This window comes from Orcinus orca, chromosome 2 (assembly GCF_937001465.1).
Source record: "Orcinus orca chromosome 2, mOrcOrc1.1, whole genome shotgun sequence".
Classification (NCBI taxonomy): domain Eukaryota; kingdom Metazoa; phylum Chordata; class Mammalia; order Artiodactyla; family Delphinidae; genus Orcinus; species Orcinus orca.
This window is the reverse complement of record NC_064560.1, coordinates 134,907,966-134,931,908: the sequence shown is the minus strand read 5'-3', so window position 1 is coordinate 134,931,908 and position 23,943 is coordinate 134,907,966. Positions and strand designations below refer to the sequence as shown.

The 23,943-nt window shown below is 37.7% G+C and overlaps 1 protein-coding gene across 6 annotated transcripts in view; it reads right to left on the bottom strand.

Moving 5' to 3' along the window:
- The window catches only part of NUBPL (NUBP iron-sulfur cluster assembly factor, mitochondrial), a 253,222-nt gene that overhangs the window by 171,295 nt on the left and 57,984 nt on the right, over positions 1 to 23,943 (bottom strand). For 3 of the 6 annotated variants that reach the window (XM_049706798.1, XM_049706797.1, XM_049706800.1), the window contains exons 4-5: positions 19,319 to 19,409; positions 17,534 to 17,590 (exon numbers count right to left, since the gene is read on the bottom strand). In XM_049706798.1, the coding sequence (XP_049562755.1) occupies positions 17,534 to 17,590; positions 19,319 to 19,409 (148 nt within the window). The remainder of the gene's footprint in view (positions 1 to 17,533; positions 17,591 to 19,318; positions 19,410 to 23,943) is intronic. The other 3 variants (XM_004282132.3, XM_033409951.2, XM_049706799.1) reach the window with 1 other exon arrangement.

Below are 23,943 nucleotides of genomic sequence, written 5' to 3'. Positions count from 1 at the left end.
GAAAGTAAATAGATATTAAAAGAAAACTGCACACTCTATATTTGGTCACCCAGGCATTTTTAGTACAGTAAAATATTATTATAAGAAATTACCCACTTCTAGCTGTGGCCTTGGAAAGTTGTCTTCACATGACATATGACATGTTTATATGTCATACTTCATATAAGTAGTTAAAGATCAGAAAACTAGACTGCCCAAAGTTATACAGCTAGCAACGAAATCAGTAAGGATCCTAGTCTAGGCCTAAGCCCCATATTCTTACCACACACATCTCCAAAGAAGCAGGTTTAAGGTCATGCCAACATACATGAGATCAAAAGATAACACACAGTTGGAAGGTTAGCTAATATAGGAGCAGATTTTTCTTCTATTGCTTGATGATGCCCAGACAAGTTCCCTGAAATAATTTAACAAGCTCTGATACACCAAGTTATTCTGTAATGAATATGTATCATCTTTTAAGCCAACAAAAAGGTCATAGCTAGGGTTACAGCTGTAAAATTGCAGTGGACTATGTTTGGTTATTTTGATATATCTTTTAACTAAATTTCTGTAATCCCTATCTTTTTGTTTATATGGTGACATTTCCAGCCTTCTTATCAAATTTACATGACATACAACACCGGTTTTATTAGCCCACCTAGTTTCTAAAAATCTCAAATTCATTTTTAAGCAGAAACAGTGAGCTCCAAGTACAAGGGATTCAGGAGCTGTAATTTGAAACATACTAGCAATACATGCCCACAAGGCAAAACAAGAGCACTTTAGCAGCAAATTAGCAAAACAGGAGTGACCTACCGGAACAAGAAAAAGTTATCTTAGCCATGTGACAAGGGCTTAGCACAAAACTGCACTTCTTACAGTAACTAAAATACCTATTAATGTGTATATTGTGAAGCAACAAAAAAGTCTAAACATTAAAAAATTAGACAAAATTATGACAGCCAGCATTAAAAAAAATAATAAGAATACAGAATACAATAGAGAAAATAAAGAGATGTACAGCAAAAGAGAAAACTCTGGCTTCAGTGCAGTCTTTACACAAAAGAATAACATTAAACTCAATTTGTTTTAAGAGTAAAGGAAAAGATACAAAGCATAAAAATGAAAAACCATTTTAAGAAGACTACCAAAAAAATTAGTATTTTTAAATAAAAGATAATACATCTACAAATACTGAGGGGCCAACTCCTTTCTATAAACATTTTGTATATACAATAAAAGCCTTACTGCACTACCCATTTAAGTTATGCTAGAGATCTGGGGACTTATATGAATGGCCCATGTATCAGACTATCTAGATAAGAAACCAGAAAAAAAGAATTAATAGGAAGCAGTCACTGATGTCTGTGACCCCACAGTAAATTGAAGACTACTCAGAAGGGTAATAAACCTTTGCAATGTTAGCTAGTATTTTATTTTGGTTACGGGATACCATTAAAGCATTTATAGAATAGTAACTGATTTAAAAATTCCATTCTCTGCCATTTAAAATTATAGGCAATTAACTTATATAATAGCTATAACCCTAAGAAAGATTAAATATAAATTACATTTCTGTAAAAATGAGTTTTATTTTAAGGTATCAATGAACACTCACCACATAAGAGATTTCTCTCCATTCACTCTCTCATTCAACATATTACTGAGCACCTACTATATACCAAGCATGAGGTTTCAAACTAGGGATACAATGGTGAAGAAAAATAGACACAGTATCATCCCCCATGAAACATAAAGTCTATGGGACAGACAGACACTAATCACACAATCACTAGACAAATGTAAACTTTTAACCAAAACAATTCTTACAAAGGAGAGCACAGAATTCCCTAGTTGCAGAGATCTTTGGTATAAAGGAAAACTTCTTCATTATTCAAAGAAGCACACCACAAACTTGATAGTTTTATAAATTTTAGTTTTTATATATTGGTATCTTTTAAATCAGGGCACAGATATTGAAAATATTATTATTGGACAGGAAAAATGCCATCAGTTATCTAAAGAGAAAGGAAACTTTAAATGTGTATTACTCAATACCTGAGATAGCCCCTTTCTCAAAAATGTCACTCATGCTAAAAAAAAAAGCTAAGTTAAAATTTGAGAAATAATTTAGTTTTCAAACAAATATGCAAAAATCTGGAATAGTATTAAATTTCAAAAGTTTTTAGACATAGGCATTTTTATGATATCTAGCCTTCAAAGAAATAGCCAATGGATAGGAAGTATGAAGACAGCATTCTGCATAAAAAGCTTTGTTAGGTTTTCTCTTTACACACATTTGCAGTTACTTGGACTGACCCCAATGACAACTAGTTCATGTCTTAAAGACTTCCTCTGTATACATGGCTAATATTTTTGACAACACTATCACTACTGAAAAAGTGAAGCTTTAATTTGAATCTCCTAACAGCAAAGAGCTAAACTTGTCAAAGTCTCCTGAATGTTAGATTATTTACTCCCCCTTGACCATATAAAATGTATACTTAAAAGCATTTAAAAAAAAAAAAGATGTCAGCTGTCTCAACTCCGGGTGCATAGTGTTTGATCTCCTCAATAACTCCAATTATACAGTTAGGTAAATTAAGTTGCCTAAAACATTTAAAACTACATTTACAAATCAAATAAATCGGATACTCTCAAACCTTACAAATGCCTGACGGGGTAGCCTTACCACCTACCAAAATCATTCTAAATACCTAAGCAACAATTGTAAATTTAATAAACAAAACTAATAAATGAAATAAATCCAATTATCTTGAATGCTCTAACACTATTTAGAAACTTACCAAATATTTTACATCTTTTAAATTAAAATCCTCCTAGGTATGGTGTAGCAGCAAACTGGGAAAAAACTCTGGTTCCTGAAGACCTTGTGGAATAAAACTGTCTTATCAGTCCTGTATGGATTGTGTCATCTTATGTGAAAGAGAAATAAACCTTGTTTAAGCTAACACTGCATTGGGTTTTCTTTTACTCACATCTAAAAATAATACTAATTAGTACATAATATGTTTAATATCAAAGAAACATTTCAAATTAAAATTACAAAGCTAACATGACATTCTCTAATAGGTTTAATTCTCTTAAATGCTTCTAACACCTTTAAAAACAAATACACACATATAATATCACAATGATTATAAAATTTCTTCCTAAACTTAATACAAAAATGTTAATACTAATGGATTTGATTTGTTTCATAAAGTAGCACGTTTACCAAGATATGGTGAGGGATACAGCTTATCAGTCAGGGTCAAACAGGGTCACAGACCTAGGGGCTTCTTCCAGGAGAGTTCTACCTGGCTAGCATGCTAAGTTTTCTTGTGTTGTTGTTGTTTTAATGGTACTAGGACTTTTCAAGCCAATGGCTTTGCTTACAACTCTATATCATACGTTCCTTCAATTTTTTTAAGCAACCTCCCAACATGTCATTTAATTGCCTATTTCAAATTGGTGATATTCTGTTCGCTATACTCAGATTCAACTAATCTCTTTTCTGACTGATTGGATTCTGCTTTCTTTTCTTATCTTTCTCATCTGGCTCAATGCCACAACGCTACATTCACTTTATTGGCAGGAAAGATGGAACAGAGAAATTAGTTTATTGTTGTTGTTTTTACAAATGATAACCAACAATTAGGTATGACAGAAATCAACTCTGTAAAACAGAACCTTACATGTCTACCATTATTGATTACTTGACTTCCACAGCTGGCTACTTATACAGCCTTATTTATTACCATAAAAGGTTAAAGATAATCTTTTCAAAGGGTAACCTTTGTAAGGCCAAGAAACATTCCACACTTTCAATGGGTTTTTGAAAATGAGTATGTCTAAGTGAAGGTGCAGTATGTAAATTCAACTATCTCACAGTGACTGCAGTTTGTCTATTCCTTGGAGCTGAGGAACTTAGATTTTAGGGAAAAAATCACAGACATGCAATAGGGAAAGAGATTAAGAGAATCTGATGAACACAGCTGTTTTCTTTCCATACCATGAGAATTAGGTAAGCATAAGCATAAAGAAGTAAGGAAGTGTAAAGAACTGATTACACTGCTTTTCCTCTTCCACTGTATTGCTCACTGTTTTGTACCAGATGATTAAAAATCCATTCACTAATATCACTTCAGAATATGCCTAGAAATAATGTTCAAATTCTGCAACCTTATTTAAGTGGGATACTGACAAAGTGACCCATGGCCAGGAAGACAATAAGAATGATAAGCATACTCAAAACTGCCTCATATGAGAAAAAGCTGAAGGCCGGAAGTTGTTTAGCTGGGAAAAAACTGATTATGGTGTACAAATATTTCACAGGTTATGAAAGGAAAAAGAATTAGATTAGTTGGTTCTCATGAGGGCAGACCTCGTAAAAGCATGTGAAAGTTATAAGAAGGCAGATTTGTGGGATGAATTGGGATATTGGGACTGACATATATACATTATTGATACTATGTATAAAATAGATAACTAATGAGGACCTACTGTTTAGCACAGGGAACTCTACTCAGTGCTCTGTGGTGACCTAAATGGGAAGGAAATCCAAAAAAAAGGGGATATATGTATACAAACAGCTGATTCACTTCACTGTACAGCAGAAACTAACACAACATTGTAAAGCAACTATATTCCAATAAAAATTAATTTAAAAAAATAATAAGGCAGATTTTTGTTCAAAATTATAATAAATAGAGCTATCGTGAAACAGCAAAATCTACCTCACTGGAGGTGTTTGACAGAAGCTAGGTCATCACTTATCACACATTTGTGGATTCTGTTAATTTTCAAATTCACAAACTGAGAGTTTCACACATAGCCAAAGATGCAAGGCAGCAGCCGCTTTCCCCAATGTTCCAAATTCACCGATAATTACCAAATATCATCCAATAAATGTTCTCTTTCTGTGTAACAAGGAATGACTCACACTTCCCCCAAGATTTTCTTAATGATTTATAGAAAGACTGAATTAAACCTAAAATATCCATCCATGTCTATTAATGAGTTAAAAGTGAAAGAGGCATGTAACATACAGCTTACATATAAATACAGCTTACATAAATGTCACTATTATGCTTCAAAGTCAAATAAACACTCTGATATACATCAATATTTTCTTCTTTCTCTGGATAATTTTCTTATGCACAAATACATTATGGGTTACGGAGTATCTAGATTCTGGCCTATTACCCTGGGCAAACTTTATTAATTTTTTTTTTTTTTTTTTTTTTTGGCGGTACACAGACCTCTCACTGTTGTGGCCTCTCTCGTTGAGGAGCACAGGCTCCAGACGCGCAGGCTCAGTGGCCATGACTCACAGGCCCAGCCGTTCCGCGGCATGTGGGATCTTCCCGGACCAGGGCACGAACCCGTGTCCCCTGCATCGGCAGGCGGACTCTCAACCACTGCGCCACCAGGGAAGCCCAAACTTTATTAATTTTTTATATCACCCTCCTTATCTGTAAAATAACAGAGACCTGCTGATGTCCTTAATCAAATTAGGTAATCTAACATTATTTCTCCTTCCCTGCTTTCATCAATTCTCCAGTGCACGCAGAGGAAATAACTTGGGAGTGACTATATATACAGAAAGGCAGAAAGCTGACAATCTGTAAGTTGGATTTCCTCTCATTTCAAATCCTAGGTTTGCATCTTGAAACACCTCTGTTTCTGAGGGAGAGGGGCCAGGCGGTTACTATAACCCAGCTCCCCTGACTTTGCTGATTATCTGTCATTTGCCCCCCCAGTTCACCCTCTCTCTGACCCAGGGGTTCTTCTATGGACTGCATCAAAAGCAGATCAGAAAGAGGAAGTGTGGGGGCGGGGGGTGTTGGTTTGGGTATTTCATTTCCTGGTTTTCTCTCTGTGGGGTGATCTTGGGCTGGCTGGGTGCCTCTACCGAGTGTCACTGCTCCTCCCAAGACAACCATCTCTACAAGGACTGTCTCCTTCCAGGTTTGATATGCTCCCTCCCCTCCCCTCTTCAGGCCTAGAGGTAACTGCTCAACTGTTATCAACAGGTATTATCCTACCTCTTGTGGTTTTCCCACATTTCTTCCACATATTTATAAACAGTCCCTCTCAAATAATTTGAAAAGTGCTTCTGCATTTTTGTTGGAAAGTGACCCCAGGAAATAGATCTTTGAAATGAGATTGAGATTACTCTAGAAACTCAGGAATAATCTCCATAGCAGGAGAAAATGGGACCAAAGGGAATGCATTTAGTGTTATCAAGATTCATGATTATACAAATCAGATGAAGGGCAAAACTGGGAGATCCTGTGGTGTGATGGTTAATTTTAGGGCAATCTGACTGAGTCACAGGGTACCCAGATATTTGGTTTAACATTATTCTGGGTGTGCCTGTGAGGGTGTTTCTGGATGAGATTAACATTTGAATCAATAGACTGAGTAAAGCAGATTACCCTCCCCAGTGTAGGTGGGCCTCATACAATCCATTGAAGGCCTGAACAGAACAAAAAGGCAGAGTAAGGGAGAATATACCCTCCCTGCCAGGCTTCAAGCTGGAACATCAGTCTTCTCCTGCCTCCAGACTCAGCCTGGAATTTACACCACCAGCTCTCCTGGTTCTCACACCTTTCGACCTGGACAAGAATATACCATCAGCTCTGCCGGGTCTCCAGCGTGCTGACTGCAGATCCTGGGACTTCTCAGCCTCCTTAACCACATAAACTAACTCCTTATTATCCATCTATCTATCTGTACCTCCTATTGGTTCTGCTTCTCTGAAGAGGCCAGACTAATACAAATGGCCACGGCACTTAATTGCTATGAAAAAAAGGTGACTGTAAAGATTGTGGACTCACCTGACTTCCTAGGGAGTATACAGGAAGAAAAAAGAAAAAAGAAAAGCTATGAACATAACTTTGCTTCTGGCCATGAAAAAGTAAAAAGCAGGATTTACCCTGTAACTACCTCCCGTAGCACTCCACCCCCCTGCCCCACCAACACCAGCACACTTTGAAAAACTAGAAAACTGGACCAAAACATATAAAACTACGTGTTCAGACACGGGACCACAGGCAGGAAGACCACAATCCTTGAAAGAAGGGAAACAAGAAGATGAGTCCTACGACTGCCCCAGTTTACTGCCCTAGAGGCAGTTTCCAGGTTGCAACACAGGATGGGGGAATCCAAACAAAGCCCAGTAACATTGCTGAACTATTCAGAGTCAGGTGAAGCCAAGGCAGCGAGAATTTACAGGGCAATGTATCCGAGAGGAGAGAGCAACACAGAGAACTGCACAGGGGACCTGAGGAGTCTCTAGCTGGGTATTCATCTGTGAGTGAGAGGAAATTCCCTGGGACTGAGGAAAGAATCAGCAGAGAGCTGCAATTCCCAAAGATCACATGCAGCTGGAAACAGTTTCTATGCTCCCACCAACCAGAGAGGAAAGATCTCCTAATACATGGTAAGAGTCCTCTGAAAGGAATCATAGCAGTTCTGGGGTAAGCTAGCCCTAGACTAAAGGCTGCTCTGGACCCACTCGAAGTTTAAAAGCTGTCCTCAAAAGAATCAAACTGATTCCAAGTAACTTAATTGCATATAACAGGAACTGGCAAACTCTTTCTGTAAAGAACCAGACAATAAATATTTTAGTCTTTTTTCTATGGATGGACCTCCTGAACTGGGCAGAGTGTGTCAAGATATTCATGACAACTGAGGCTGAATAAAATCACTTTCAATTAAAGAAGACACAAATACTTAGGTGGGCTTTGCTGACTATCTTCCTAAAGCCAATCCCATTTATTGTATAAATAAACTAAGTCTTGGTGAGTTTAAGTCAACTTGCTCAAAGTAAACAAAGGTAATAACATAGCTTGCAGTCAGGAGTTGACTCCAAGTCTCTCAGACGCTAAAATCTATGGTAACAACTATATCTTACTGCCTCCCTTGTAATAATTCTTTTGCTATCCCCATCTAACTGAAAATTTCATCAGAGCATGCTATCATCTTAATTGAAGCATCCTCTGTTGCTACTGACTACTTGCAATAATGGTGAAAGGGGATGAGCATTTACTGAGAACCTTTAAATTTATTATCTCACTTATTTTTCATACAGCCTTCAAAGTTGTAGACCTTGCCCATGCACACACAGCAGTAAGTGGTGCCATCAGAAATGGCGGTTGGGTCAGTGAGACTCCAAAGCCCAAGATCTTCCCACCACAGCACACTGTCTTAATAGCAGGTTCTCCAGAAAACCCCCAAGTCCCCACAGCCCTCCGTTACAGCTACCATTTACTATCTCTGCCTGGAATTACAAACAAACAGAAGTGGGTAGTAGACAGGAAGGAGGAAGGTTACAGAAATGAGACAAGCCTCAGGCACATTTGAAACATAAAGGGCTATTTTGGGGTAGAGGTAGTAGAAGGTGGTAGATTATGTTGTGATTTATAAATGAAACATCCCATACGTATTTTGCTTATGACAGATAGAAGATATCACCCATAGTCTCAATGTCCATTTTTTAACACGAAAATAAAAAAGATAGGGGCTTCCCTGGTGGCGCAGTGGTTGAGAGTCTGCCTGCCGATTCAGGGGACACGGGTTCGTGCCCCGGTCCGGGAAGATCCCACATGCCACGGAGCGGCTTGGCCCGTGAGCCATGGCTGCTGAGCCTGCGCGTCCGGAGCCTGTGCTCCACATTGGGAGAGGCCACAACAGTGAGAGGCCCACATACCGCAAAAAAAAAAAAAAAAAAAAAAAGATAAACATAATCTTTTCATTAATTTTTTTAATATGCCCAAGTCTTTTGCTCTTTTAAGCCTTATCAGGATCCAGGGTTGGCTGGACTACATCACAGAAATATTAGAAGGTCCTCTCTGTTTGCATGGTTCTCTGTTCATAGCTTCATATGGTACTTAGTGTGCTGACATTTCCCATCACTCCCACTGTGAGCGCCTCAAGAATAGTTTACGTCTTACTCATCCTTTTTTCCCTGGAGCACAGCACAGTACCATTATAGACATACTCAATAAATGATTTCCAAATGACTGATTTCCCAAAGGCCAAACATAAATACTTTATAAAATATATTTCTTCAAGAAGCACAACACAAGTTGTACATGGACGTCTTCAAAATAGTAGTTTAGTAAATTGAAAACTTGGATATACTGTCAAATTTAAAACAATTTTTAATTCTTATTTAGCCTCTCTGAAAATGTTGACCACTTCACCCTAAAACTCCGCCTTGGTTTCCGGGGTGCAGTTTTTTCCTTGTCTTCTTCCTACTTCTCTGGCCACTCCTTCTCAGTTTTTCTCTGATCACCTTAGGTTATCTCCCCCAAATTCTATCCTCAGTCCTATACCGTACTTGACTCTCTCTAAAACTCTTTTGCGTTACCTTATCTAAATCAGGATTTCTCAACTCCAGCAGAACTGACATTTTGGACCAGATAATAATTTGTTGTGAGGGGATGTCTTGTACATTACAGGATATTTAGCAGTATCTCTGGTGTCTACCTACTAGATCCCCCAGTTGTGACAATCAAAAATGTCTCTAGTCATTGCCAAATGCCTCTGGGGAGTGGCGGGGGCGGGTGGAGAGGCAAAATCACTCCTGGTTGAGAATCACTGATCTAAACTAACAACTTCAACTATCACCTATATATATACACCACCAACTCCCAGATCTGTATCTCTAGCCCAAACCTCTCTCCTTAACTCTCAACACATTCCAATCACCTGATGACTAACTCTTTGGACATCAAATTCAACATAAACCTTAACTCATCACTGTTTTCCTTAAATTTATTCCTTTTTCCTATCTGTTCCATCTTGATGAGTGACACAACTATCTATCCAGTCACTCAACCCAGAAATCCTGAAGCCATCCTAAAGGCCTTTTTCTCATTCATATTCAATGAATTACCAAACCCTATTCATTCAATCTCTTTAATACCTTAGTTGGATCCCTCTCTCTCCATTTCTAACACAGACTTAAATCAGGCCTCATTACATCTCACCTGGATCAATGTAATAGCATCTTAATTGGCTCTACCTCTCATCTAGTCCTATTACTGTTCCTCCACAATCCTGCCAAAGTGATCATCCTAGAATTCAAAACTGACAGTGTCACTCCCCTAAAATTCATGATAGCTTCTCATAGCCTTAGAATTGCACTTCAGCTCCTCAAACAAGCACAAGAAGGAATTTATGATAGTACCCTGACTTACCGTTTTGGCTTATTCTTGCAACTCACCCACGGACACTCTTCACTTCTGCCATGCCAAACAACTTGCATTCTGTTAACACATTATAGTCCCTCTGCCTGGACTGTCCTTCTCACCTTCAATCCTCAACCCCTTCTTACAACGAACTCCTGGTTCATCCATTTTTCACAAGTTAGCTCAAAATCACCTCCTCCAGGAAGTTTTCCCTAAATTCCCACTTTAGAGTCACCATCTCTGGGTTCACAAAAAAAGGGCTTATACTTCTATAACAGCATTTACTTATGCTTATGATGCTTACGATCACTAGCTAATGTCTTACTCTAAGCTCCTGAGAGCAAGGATCAAATCTTATCTGAGCCGATAGCCAAAGAACCAAGTATTTCTCATGTCTACTAACTACATAGAAGATACCCAATAAATGTTTGCTAAATGAACGGAAATGATGTCTCCTTCAACATTTCACTTTTGATACAATTGCAAATTTTAAAAGTAGGTCTAAAATAAGCATAGTTTAAGAGCAAACATTTTTATTTTAAGCCAGTGCTAGTTAAGCTACAAGTAACAAAAATTTTAGGGATGCTTTACTTAAATATATATATGTATATAGATATGTGCGTGTGTATGCTTTTTTAGCCACAGGATCTGTGATAAGAAAAAAAACCCAACTGTTCCTCTAATGACTATGGTGCCCACTAAAATATTCAAACGGAGCCATCTGAACTCACATCCTCCTGATGACTAAGACTGGTATCTCAATTTTTAGTTTCTGTTCTTGTCCAGTCTGACAGAACATTCTTGCTTACGTGAGGCTTCTGGATCAAGTGTACAACACACAGTATCAAATTGTGCAACTGTTTGTTTGAAAGAAGAAAGTGGCTTACAGCTGGATCTATCTTTATCTTATAACCAAGAGTTAAAACTTAGCCCTATTAGCCCTTCTAATAGAATACCAATCCCCGTAATACTACTATGCTTAAAACAAACCAGCATTACATGTCCCCCATAAACCCTAAGCATAAAGAAGCCAAATTTTCAGATCTAGACTTTGATACTCAGCTTTCTGCCTCCATCCCCAATTTTTAGAAGCCCCACATGCATCACCCCAGGTCCTCTTAGCCTCACTCATCTCTCATTCCAGCCAGCACTATGGCAACCAGCTCTGCTTGGACTCTGACCAGTGTCACAGAGGAACTATCTGACAGTACCTTGCTTCAGGCCTATACACTGTGTGCCTCTCACCTGCCACCCCAAAACTTTTGTGTTGAAGGACAAGACATCACCAGATACCATAGGTCTCTGCCAGGACTTACTCATACAGAGCTCAGAAATGCAGGTGAATTAATACCTCCTGAGGTGAGCCTTTGGTCACTGGAAGATGGATAACATTAGATAAATTGTTCCCCTCTTCTCCCAGATAGACTGTCTTGAGATGGAGTCTACATAATCCCATGCAATCAAGCAAGCTGTCACGGTTAGCAACAGCCAGCTAGATAGCGCATTTTCATATTGGCTCTCCCTCCCTTTCTCCTTCCTCAGTCCGGTCTGATACTCCCTAATAAATTATTACTCTACAGGGCTCTGCTTTCTGGGGAACCCCGTTTAAGACATTCCACCACTTCAAGAAAAGTTTGTGGTTTTTACACTGCAAGGGAGATCCCAAAGCCCATTAAACCGCAAGCTGCTATTTCTGCTTTCTTTTCCTTAACTGAAAGACCTCAGAGACAGCAGAATAAAATCAAAACCTACCATCACTGCTTCCTCACTCACCATTTCTCCACACCTATTACAAATACCAATCTCCAGAATAAACAGTCTCAAATAAGATCTTTACATTAATACACTCAAATAATAATCTCTGTCCATGCATTATTTTAGCCTGGCAATGTGGATGGTCTGAGGAAAAGAATGATGGTGTACGCTGAGACACTAGTTCCTTTTCTTTTTTCAGGTTGTTCTTAGTCTTAGAGCTGGCATTCTGGACACTGTCCTTTCCATCATGGCCCAAATTCAGGCCCCACAAGACTCTACCCCTTATGAGTAAGCAGATCTGTACTCAACATATCAAAACTAAAATGTGAGGCAAGACTGGCACTGTCCTACCACACTGAAACAATGTGAGCAACCATTTCACTCCACGTAACATAATTCTCAAAAGTCAATGCCTTAACCATATAGGTTCTTTCTCTTTTCCTAAAAATGGAAAAAAGTAGTATAAGACAGCCACTCATATCACAACGATTAACTGCTAAGATAATATCTTAAAACTGTCCATATTGTTCATTAAAAAATATATATTATGATTGCAAATTAAGTTACTAATATAACCAAAGCAGAAACTAAAATATGCAGCTAATGTACAATAAATTTAGCAGGAAACTTCTTCATCTAAACAAGTAAGATTTACTGAGCATCTACTATATAACCAAGCATAAGCGAAACAAACCAAGCCAGAAAGCCTCTGCTCTGTGCATGTTGTATTGCCTAGTAGAAGAGATTTAAAAAATTAAACAGGGGACTTCCCTGGTGGCGCAGTGGTTAAGAATCCACCTGCCAACGCAGGGGATACAGGTTCGAGCCCTGGTCTGGGAAGATCCCACATGCTGCCGAGCAATGAAGCCCGTGCACCACAACTACTGAGCCTGCGCTCTAGAGCCTGTGAGCCACAACTACTGAGCCCACATGCCACAAGTACTGAAGCCCGCACACCGAGAGCCCGTGCTCCACAATAAGAGAAGCCACTGCAATAAGAAGCCCGCACACCGCAATGAAGAGTAGCCCCTGCTCGCAGCAGCTAGAGAAAGCCCACGCACAGCAACGAAGACCCAACCCAGCCCTAAATAAATAATAAATTTCTAAAAATAAATAAATTAAAAATTAAGCCAGATAATTCAAAAACTACCCTTGCAATTGCAATAAGGAGAGTGATGAGTCAGAGAAGGAGTCATGGAAGAAGAAACATTAAAACTGAGACCTGATAGTAGAAACTTGTTGTGGGCCAGGGGTGGAAGACAACAGAGATGGAAGGTGTCTCAGGCAGAGAAAATAAAACACACGAGGGTCCTCAGCACGGAGCGTGGCATTTTTGAGCAACAGAGGCCACTGTGACTGGTGTTCACTAAACAACAAGGCAACTTATTGGAATTGAGCCTGTAGAAGTAGAGAGAAGGCAGAAACCAGATCACAGAGAGCTTTATAACATTGGTAATGTTACAAATGGTAATATAGGTAACAATAACATTAATAATTTTGAATATAATAAGCTCTATCACTTTTCGTGACATGAAAATGTAACTTTGGGCTACAATTCCTAACAACTTGTAGGCTAGTGAAGTTTCCAAACTGAAAATCAGAGGTTTATAGCTAAGCTTGTTAAGTCTCCCAATGAAACATCACTATTGTATTTTCTCCCAGTTCTGTAATAATTGCTCTTTTAAAGAACAGATTGATTCACTGGGTCGATACCACAGACACTTATTGAAGAAACCCTGTATTGTTATGTCCAGTACTGATAATATTGCCAGAACAAATCTTCCCAATTTTTTTCCCATTTTTTAAAATTGTGGTAAAACATACATAACATAAAATTTACCATCTTAATTATTAAGTGTACAGTTCAGTGGTATTAAATATAATGTTGCCCAACCATCACCACCATCCCTCTCCATAACTCTTTTCATCTTATAAAACTGAAATTCTATATCTATCAAACAATAACTCCCCATTTCCCCCTCCCCCAAGCTCCTGGCAACTACCATTCTACTTTCTGTCTTTATGAAGTTGACTACTCTAAGTACCTCATATAAGGGAAATCATACAGTATTTCTCTTCTTGTGACTGGCTTTATTTCACTTAGCATAACATCCTCATGGTTCATCCATGTTGCAGCCTATGTCAGAATTACCTTTTTAAGGCTGAATAATACTACATTGTATGTATATACCACATTTTGTTTAACTATTCATCCACTGATAGACACATGGGTAGCTTCCACATTTTAGCTACTGTGAAGAATGCTGCTATAAACATGGGTGTACAAAATCTATCCAATCTTGATGAACAAGATGTCATTTCAATCCATTACCCTGTATAAATGCATACCACATAGACAAAATCTAGAATAGAAGTCCAAAAGGAAAGTGAAAAAGATGCCTTATTTCATCGCTTTTTTCTTTTGGTAGTGTGTCTAATTTCTCTTCTCTCTTGCTAGCCTCACCAAATCTAGACGATCAAAACTTTTCATGCCTCTTAGTATAATTTCATTATTAATGACCTCTTGCCTTTTCCCATGGAGTTCCCAATTCACGGATGAATATTCCCCAAATCTTCCACCTTCAAAAGTCATTTTACATCCTGCTTTCACCGAACTACTTTCCTTTTTAAATGCTTTACTTTCCTGTTAACCCAAAAAGAAAAAAAAAAAAGGGGGGGAGGAAGCAGCATATGTTTTATTAAAATATTCCTGTAACTATGAATCAGCAATGATGGGTTCTATTTTAAAATGCAAAAATTTCAGAGACTACATAAGTAAAAATAGAATATTATAAATAAAATTGCAAGCTATCTCCCCTCACAATACCTAACAGTAGTAAGCTTCTTTTAATTTTTCTCATCTGAGAGAAGATATTGAAAATGTGCTGATAATGTTGAGAAACATTAAAAATGATCAAAAGATTAGGAAATAAGAAAAAAAACAAACAAACATTTTTTCCAGTCTGGGATTAGACTGGAAAAGATAATATGAAGTATAAATAGCCTTAAAAGATATAGCCACATTACAAATGTACCGTCCTATTAATCTACACATCTTAAGGGCAGCCCTCTGATATAACTCAAAAAGTGAAGGAGGCATAAAAGGACACCAATCTTGTTGTGGGGCAGGTGCTAATCAGAAACTCAAAGATGTAAGGACTATTTGACATATACACAGATATATCCGGTCAACACCATTTGCTGCCATCCTGTGAAAGAAAACAAAAATTAACAGGCAATAGCTACTAAAATACACTTAGTTGTTCTGTAGATAAATAAAGCATTCTTCAATGACTTCATCTGCTGCAGCCCCTGGCTAAGACGGTTTGCAGCAGAGCAAGCAGAACTCCAAAAAGAGGCTGCCTATTCTTCAGCTCAGGACTGTCAAAGAAAAAAGGAAAAGGGTTTTACCATACTAAAAAGGTATTTAGTTCAGCCTATTCAGTGACCTGTGCAAGAAACAATAAGCCAAGCAAAGGATGGACTTTTGTCTTGATAAAGTAGGGTGATAGGATTCTTCAAAGAACATAGATCTCATCTCTGAGATATTTTAAAGATAAAAGTGCCTAAAGCCAGAACAAACCAAAACAACTTTTTAAGGATCCTTCAACCCTGATTTACACTTTGCCTTAATATTCTAGGTATAAAAGAGGTTGTAAACAAAATCCAGGAAGCCAGCAAGAAAAAAGTCATTTCTATAACACTGTGATTATGGAATACATCCCAGAATCTTTCCCAAAGATAATCAGAGGAACTCTAGCGTCAGATGAAACCCAAGGGTCCACAAGACAATGACCAGAAGAAGCATATTATAAATGAGAAGCTTTGGGAGCTCCAACCACTGGATCAGAATTTAATCATCTATGTCAATAACTTCAGTAAACCCCTAACTCTCTGCCTTGGAAGGAAACAAGGTAATTTCAGGAATGAGTAGAATTCACTCTCATTCTTTATGCGCTTAAATTATCTTAAAGAAATCTTAGTCACTTCCTGGTAGTTCTTACCGGAGATGAGTGCTATTATTAAAGGTCATTTGCCCAAGCTGATTTTCCACATTTTCTCTGTCTCATAAGCCCATACACACATTCAATCCTAAACTTGGAAAATGCTTAATACCTTAGGACAGAGAGAGCAGAATACTGTGACATGAGTGCAAAATTTCTAGCCCACAACAAAAGAAAAGTGAATCCTACTCAAAAAAAAGTCTCATAGTCAATCATTAATGATCACTGTGTCATCCTCAATAAAATTACTTGACATTTCAATTTTAGTAACCTCTCTCCACAGGCCTTAACGTTTTCCTACTTTATTAGCTAAGTACACTAAAAGACATTCTTTAGTAAAACTAAGTAGTAAAAAATTCACAAGAATTCTGAAGGTGATTTATCATCACAAAACTGTGAAAGAAAGCAGATTCCTACCAGTAAAAGTCACTTGAGAAAACTCAGTGAAAAATCCTCAACAAAAAAGAATATTACATTAATGAATTAACAATACATTTCTGTGTGCAACCACCATTTAATATTCACTCGCAATTTCAGTTTAAAACCTTTCTAGTCAATAATTTCTAGGACTGTACTTTGGCTATACTGTAATATGAAATCTGCATATTATGTTATTTAGAAAGTTAAAAAAGAGAAAAATGACTGGTATTTGTTCTTTAAAAAAAAAAAGTTAATCCACACGTAGATGATAATTTCTCAAACTACACATGGATTTTATTCTAAATTCCATTAGGTTCCCAAAGCAACTGTTCACTTGCAGCCACTATAATGTCAACCTGTTGAGGTTTCTGTACAATACTCTTTCTACAAACTGGCTAGACTTTCCATTACCATAATTTTGCATACTAACATAGACAAAACACTATTGTCATTTTAAGCTGATAGAAATATTCCCAACCTAAGAAATCCAAAACTATTACAAACTTAAATTTTTCTTCAATTACTGAATTCACTTCTCTAGAATCATATGTAAAATTTCACTTGGTAATCAGGCTAAAATATCGTAAGTACAAGAAGTGTGGTTTCTCTATAGTCTCCTCAAAAAGAAAAAATATATAAGAGAATGAATCTGTCAACCTTAACATGGAGTTTTAAAATGAACAAGTTGACCAAAACTACATTACCATATGTCTGCTTAAATAATGAAGACAAAAAGACAATCCTGAAGTCCCACTGCCCCTATGGTTGTCTAGCTAAGTCCAGGAACAGAGGAACATTTATAAAGCTAAGATTCTGCTCACCCATTCTATCTCTGCAAAATCTGAACTGCTGAAAATAAATCTTTTTTCTTATTGTTAATTAGATAATTCAACGGTGCATTGTGTTTTCTATAATAGAGAGTAATACAGGATAAATTAACTTGACAAAAATGTAAAACTATCAAAATGATGCCAATTAGTATAATGGTGGCTGGTTTATCTAAGAATCAAAAACCAATTTAAAAGATGGGCTTTCAAGAATCCACATTCTTTTAAGTGAATGCCTTAATCGTTCAGTTTATTTCTTGGGGGACTTAAGATCAGCTTGTCAACACACAAAAAAGTATTATTTTCAGGCTTTCCAAGATTTCCAGTAGCTCATTTTTACCAGAAAGCCTATTTAATGGCAGCCAATTTGCAAACATCAAATTTAAGATTACAGCTTCTGTAAAACAAGAAGAAAGACATCAAAGTTCACTTCAAGTATTTACATTGGCATAGACTGAACAGACTACTTAAGAAAAAACTGACACCAAGGGCTCCATTTTGCTATCACTCATGTGCTACATGCACTAGTTTTCACATTACTTTAATCAAGAGATAGATATAACAAGTCTATCATTTAAAGTACACAAATTCATTACTCCTTTATGTAAGTTTGACATTTTGGCTCACGGCACATATTTGCAAACTAAGTATACACTCCACTAAAAGGGCAAAGAACAAAGAAACTAGAATAACTTAGCTTCCTTAAGTTTATATTATAACGAAACAAGAAAACAACTAAGTGGGTGCTTGTAATGTAGGACTGCTAGGGTCAATTTTATCATCACTAGAGCCTCAAGTTTCCTTCAAAGTGATAGGGAGAATCCTTATTATCTGATAAATGGTTATTCAGAACTTAACATAACTGATTTCAACAACTACAGCACAAACAAAAGCACCTTAAATAGCAGACAATGTCTAATTACCTAACTTTTAATGACAATGATAAAAAAAAAAAAACTTCTATTATGTACACAGAAAATCCAATAAATACCCTGCATTAAATACAGGCATTTTGTCCTAGATTCATGGACAATAAAAGGTCTAATAAGAAACAAAAGAAATTATTCAATTTTATACTCTTACTATAATTAGAAATAAATTTTAATAAACTAATTTCACTGAAAACTATTTTTCAAGAAGAGTTACCAGTTGTTCCAATTTTTCATTTTTTGATCATAGAATTTCCTTGTTCTTAAAGTTTTATATTTAATAGCTTTGTAAGAAAATATAACAAGATTATTAAATAATCTTGTAATATTAAAGATTTACTCAAAATATTAAAGATTTAGTATATTAATATTAAATAATATAAATATTAATTTATATTAATATTAAATATATAATTATATATATAGTTTTTATATATTTTATATAATATATATAATATATATTATATATAATATATATTATATATAATATTAAATAAATATACATAAAATATTAAATGTATATAAAATATATATATATATATTAAATATATAAATAAATATAAAATAATATATTATTTACTATGTTAATTATAAATAATATTAATATTAAATAAATATTAAAGATTTACTCAAAAAATTACTCTGTCCTATTGATGGCAGTGAAGACTGGGGAGAGAAATTAGAGTTCTATGGTTTTTTCAAAAACAATTTAAGACAAATACAACAAATATCTGATTAGAGAAAATAATTTTCAGCTCTTCTAACACAAATATATTAGATACTTTCTATTCAAATACCCCCATACATTCACACATTTTTATATACAGAGAGGATGATGAGCTGAATCTGACCACTTGTGGTGTGCCAAGCACTGTGCTTTGAATGCACTACACTTACGGCAACTCTGTAATTGAGTGATTATGTACAGCAATTCTGTCTGGTAAGTACAACTGTTAACGCTATGTACACATGGGGGTGTTGAGGCACGAAGAGGTTGAACAATTCATTCAAAGCGACACAGTTAATCAATGACAGAGTTAGAATTTAAACCCAGACAGTCTGGCCCCGCATCTGATTTCATAATTATATTATAGTGGGTATAAGGTACACATGGTGCGTGACACAATGCCTGACACTCCGCAGGCACTAAACAGAAGTGTAACTGTTGTCATACTGCTTCTCTCTTCTTCACTTACTCTGTGATAATTCTGGATCTCCTTTCAGATTCATCATCTTCGGAATAGAAGGGCCATACACATCCACATCTAGCAAACCAACGGCCTTTGACTGTAAGAAAACAGAATTTACCATCAGACTTTTCCCCACCCTTCATCAAAGATAAAGTGCACAGAAACAGCAGGTCTGACTACAGAAAAGACAATTTGCAAAATACTCCAAAATCATAACATAAACTTTCAAAGCAACAGTAAGGTAAAAGAACATAAACTGCTCAGGGTAAATATCGTTTGTTGGTTTACTAATCTCTTCTAGATAACTGACTAAAGAAATCCACTGCATCCACTTTAAACATTGTGGTTCAGATCTCCCATACACTCACAAACAGACTAAAACCTTTTGATCTGAAAACTAACAAACTACTTGCACACAATGTTAAAATAATGGTTTACAACAGCAAACATAACCCCAGCAAGAAGGAGCACTAACTTTTGGAAAGACCATCTAACACACCAAAGAATACAAAATGAAGGAAAAAAAGCATAGAAACAAGACCATAATTAAAGCAAGTGAGAAATGCTGATGCAAATCTGGCATGGAAATGCTAACGAGGATGGCAGCAGACATAGTACAGAGACAACCTCTTACGTGCCAGTCACTGTTAAAAACCCGAAGTCTTCCAGAGAATTCACAAACAACTAAAACTGTTTTCCTTGATGATCCACCCAGCTGCCCAAGGGCAGAATATCCCGACTGGTCTCTTCACTAGCTGACAGTTCATCAGCAGGTTAACAAAGAAAGACAAACAAAATTCACTATTCCCAAATATGTCTTTTTTTCTTCTCCCCCCACCACCCCCTGCTCTTTCTTCTTTCACAGATTAAATCAATGCTATTGGTTTTTCTCATATACAAGCAAACAGAATGCTAATACTAACTATATGCCTTTGAGTTATGTTTCCCCAAGACATACAACTCTCCGCCCTCTCTCCCTGTATCCTGGCAAGATAAAACTCTTAACCTCACAAAAAAAATTTTTTAAACTAAACAATCTCTCATCTTCCATGTTATCTACCTATTTCCAGACACAAAATCACTTGTTAAACCCCACTGTCTGGTTCCTATAAATAGACAAAACAAGGTACATTCAAATTTATGTCCCTAACTTTACAGTGACTCAAACTGCAATTCTAAGAAAATCATTTAATGTCCCTGTGTGACTCACAGAGGATTGGGATTAATATCTCCCTCTACCAAAAATCTCAGCTTACTGTAAAATAAATGAGAAAGGAGGAAGGACACATTACCTTTAATGGAATGGTGCTATATAAAATTTGGGTTTAATACTTAAAAAAAAATCATTTGTAGTGTTAGTTTCCAGCTTTCTCATCAAAAGTAGGTATAATACCACCTTACAGGGTTGCTATGAGGAGTCAATGAGAAATGTAAATAAAATCCTTACCAGAGTGCCTGGCACCCCAGAGGAATTCAAGTGGTGGGGAGATATAATCAGGGAAAGTCTAGGTGTCTATTTGGGTGATTTAGGATGGCATGTTTTTAGAGATTCTGATTTGTCCACAGAGCTGGCTGTGGAAGCCTAGTGTTTCCAGTTTCTTAATATAACATTGCTGATTAACTTCCCTCCATCATTTTCTTCCTCCCTCCTTTCCTGTGTCCCTCTTTCCCTTTCTCTTTCCTCTCTTCCTACTGATCTTCATACCCTTCTCTCCTCTGTTTCCTTTCTGATGTATCTAAGCACTGGAACTAAATTTAGGTCAGTCAGTAGCTTTAAAAAGGTAGGAACATTCATTGAGAAATTCTCACTGATTTTAACTCCTTTTTAAACCACAAACAAAAGAATTAAGTTGAATTAAAAATAGAATTAAATTCACTACAGATAAAAACATTTTCAAATGAGGGGGCCTAAAACCTTAAGAAATGTGGATAATTGTTAACTATTATCTATGGGTCTGCTAATGCTATAACTAACACCTCTTTTCCATATGTTTTCTTGTGACACCTACAAAATTAATGCAACCATAAAATAATAATAATGCAAACAAAAAATATTCTAAGATTCTTTTTCCTTGCTCTCATTTATATTAATGTTGTTTTAGAATAACTTGAAAGGGTTAGGTCTCAGTTTTCAAATTAATCTTCTAAAAATACCTGTCAAGTAAATTTAAATTTATGTTTTCATGAAACAAGAAAACAACTAAGTGAGTGCTTGCAGAGTAAGACTGCTAGGGTTAATTTTATCATCACTAGATCTTCAAGTTTCCTTCAAAATGTTAGGGAGAATTTAGCTATCATCTACCTGTCCTGTCTTCTAGAAGAAAACCATGCTTGTCTAAAAGTGAGTCCTTGGCATCATGGGGTAAGACAAAACTGAAGATCTGCCCTAAAATTTGCTGTGGTAGGAATGGATTTTACATATACCTACATAGCTGCTAATACACATTATCACATAAGAATAAAGAGGGCAGGGAGGGAGATCACAACATGATAGAGTTCCTCTTTTTTCCTGGAGAATGGAACTAAGAATAATGGAAAATCCTCTATGTGTTAGGTTCTCTGCATACTCTCTACAAGCCTCTACTGACCAACTAAATTTAGTACCAATGCTTACATATACCAAAAAGGAAACAGAGGAGAGAAAGGTATTGAGACAGGAAGGAAAGGGGTCAGGGCACAACCATTAAGAAGAAAAGGATATGACCAAAACTGACTAGAACCTACTAGGCCCAAGATAGCAGAAGATTTGACTTCCAGTATATCTTGAGCCTCATTATGCACTCATTGTAATATATTAGCATATGCTAAATGACACACCCACAGGTGCCATGAGAGTTCCCAGGCCAATTGTAAAAGGTCAAAAAGTAGGTGGTGTCCCAATTCCTGGAAATTAGAATATTCCTCCCACTCATTAGCATACAAAATTACCCAGCCCATAAAAACTAACCACCCACCACAGCCCAGCACCACTCACTTTTCAAGAGGACTCCATGTCCTGCGGCCATCTTTCACCTTCTAAGATGGAGTGTGTCTCTCTCTAAATAAACCTGCTTTCATTTTACTATGGCTCGTTTGCTCTTGAACTTTTTCCTGCACAAAGTCAAGGACTCTCACTTGGTGGCCCAGCCCAGGTACCCACCCAAGAGCTGGAACATGACCAAGCTCTCACACCCCATTTTTCCTGCAACATACAAAGGTCAGCAGGAGGAGGGGAAAGAGAAAGGGAAAGAGGGACACAGGAAAGGAGGGAGGAAGAAAAGGATGGAGGGAAGTTAATCAGCAATGTTATATTAAGAACCTGGATACACTAGGCTTCCACAGCCAGCTCTGTGGACAAATCAGAATCTCTAAAAACATGCCATCCTAAATCACCCAAATAGACACCTAGACTTTCCCTGATTATATCTCCCCACCACTTGAATTCCTCTGGGATGCCAGGCACTCTGGTAAGGATTTTATTTACATTTCTCATTGACTCCTCATAGCAACCCTGTAAGGTGGTATTATACCTACTTTTGATGAGAAAGCTGGAAACTAACACTCAAAATGATTTAAAGTTTTCTTTCTTAGAATGAAGCAGAATGGAAAATTAAACACAAAAATACCAACCACATAAACCTCCACCATAACTTGAACATGATCTGTCTACAAAAGACTTAGATAAAAAGCAAGAGTCAGCAAGATTCTCCCTAAAGGGCCAAATAATACGAAATATTTTGAGAGGACCTTCAAGATGGCAGAGGAGTAAGATGCGGAGATCACCTACCTCCTCAAAAATACATCAGAAATACATCTACATGTGGAACAACTCCTACAGAACACCTACTGAACGCTGGCAGAAGACCTCCGACCTCCCAAAAGGCAAGAAACTCCCCATGTACCTGGGTAGAGCAAAAGTAAAAAGAAAAACCAGACAAAAGAATAGGGACGGGACCTGCACCAGTGGCAGGGAGCTGTGAAGGAGGAAAGGTTTCCACACACTAGGAAGCCCCTTCGCAGGCGGAGACTGAGGGTGGCGGAGGGGGGGAGCTTCGAGGCTGCGGAGGAGAGCACAGCAACAGGGGTGCGGAGGGCAAAGCGGAGAGATTCCCGCACAGAGGAGTGGTGCCGACCAGCACTCACCAGCCCAAGAGGCTTGTCTGTTTACCCGCCAGGGCGGGCGGGGGCTGGGAGCTGAGGCTCCGGCTTTGGAGGTTGGATCACAGGGAGAGGACTGGGGTTGGCTGCGTGAACTCAGCCTGAAGGGGGCTAGTGAGCCACAGCTAGCCGGGAGGGAGTCCGGGAAAAAGTCTGGAGCTGCCAGCGAGGCAAGAGACCATTGTTTCAGGGTGCCGAAGAGAGGGGAATCAGAGCACCGCCTTAACGAGCTCCAGAGACAGGCGCGAGCCACGGCTATCAGTGTGGATCCCAGAGACGGGCATGAGACACTAAAGCAGCTGCTGCCGCCACCAAGAACCCTGTGTGCAACCACAGGTCACTATCCACACCTCCCCTCCCAGGAGCCCCTGCAGCCCGCCCCTGCCAGGGTCCCGTGATCCAGGGACAACTTCCCTGGTAGAATACACGGCACACCTCAGGCTGGTGCAATGTCACACCAGCTTCTGCCGGCGCGGCAGGCTCGCCCCACGTTC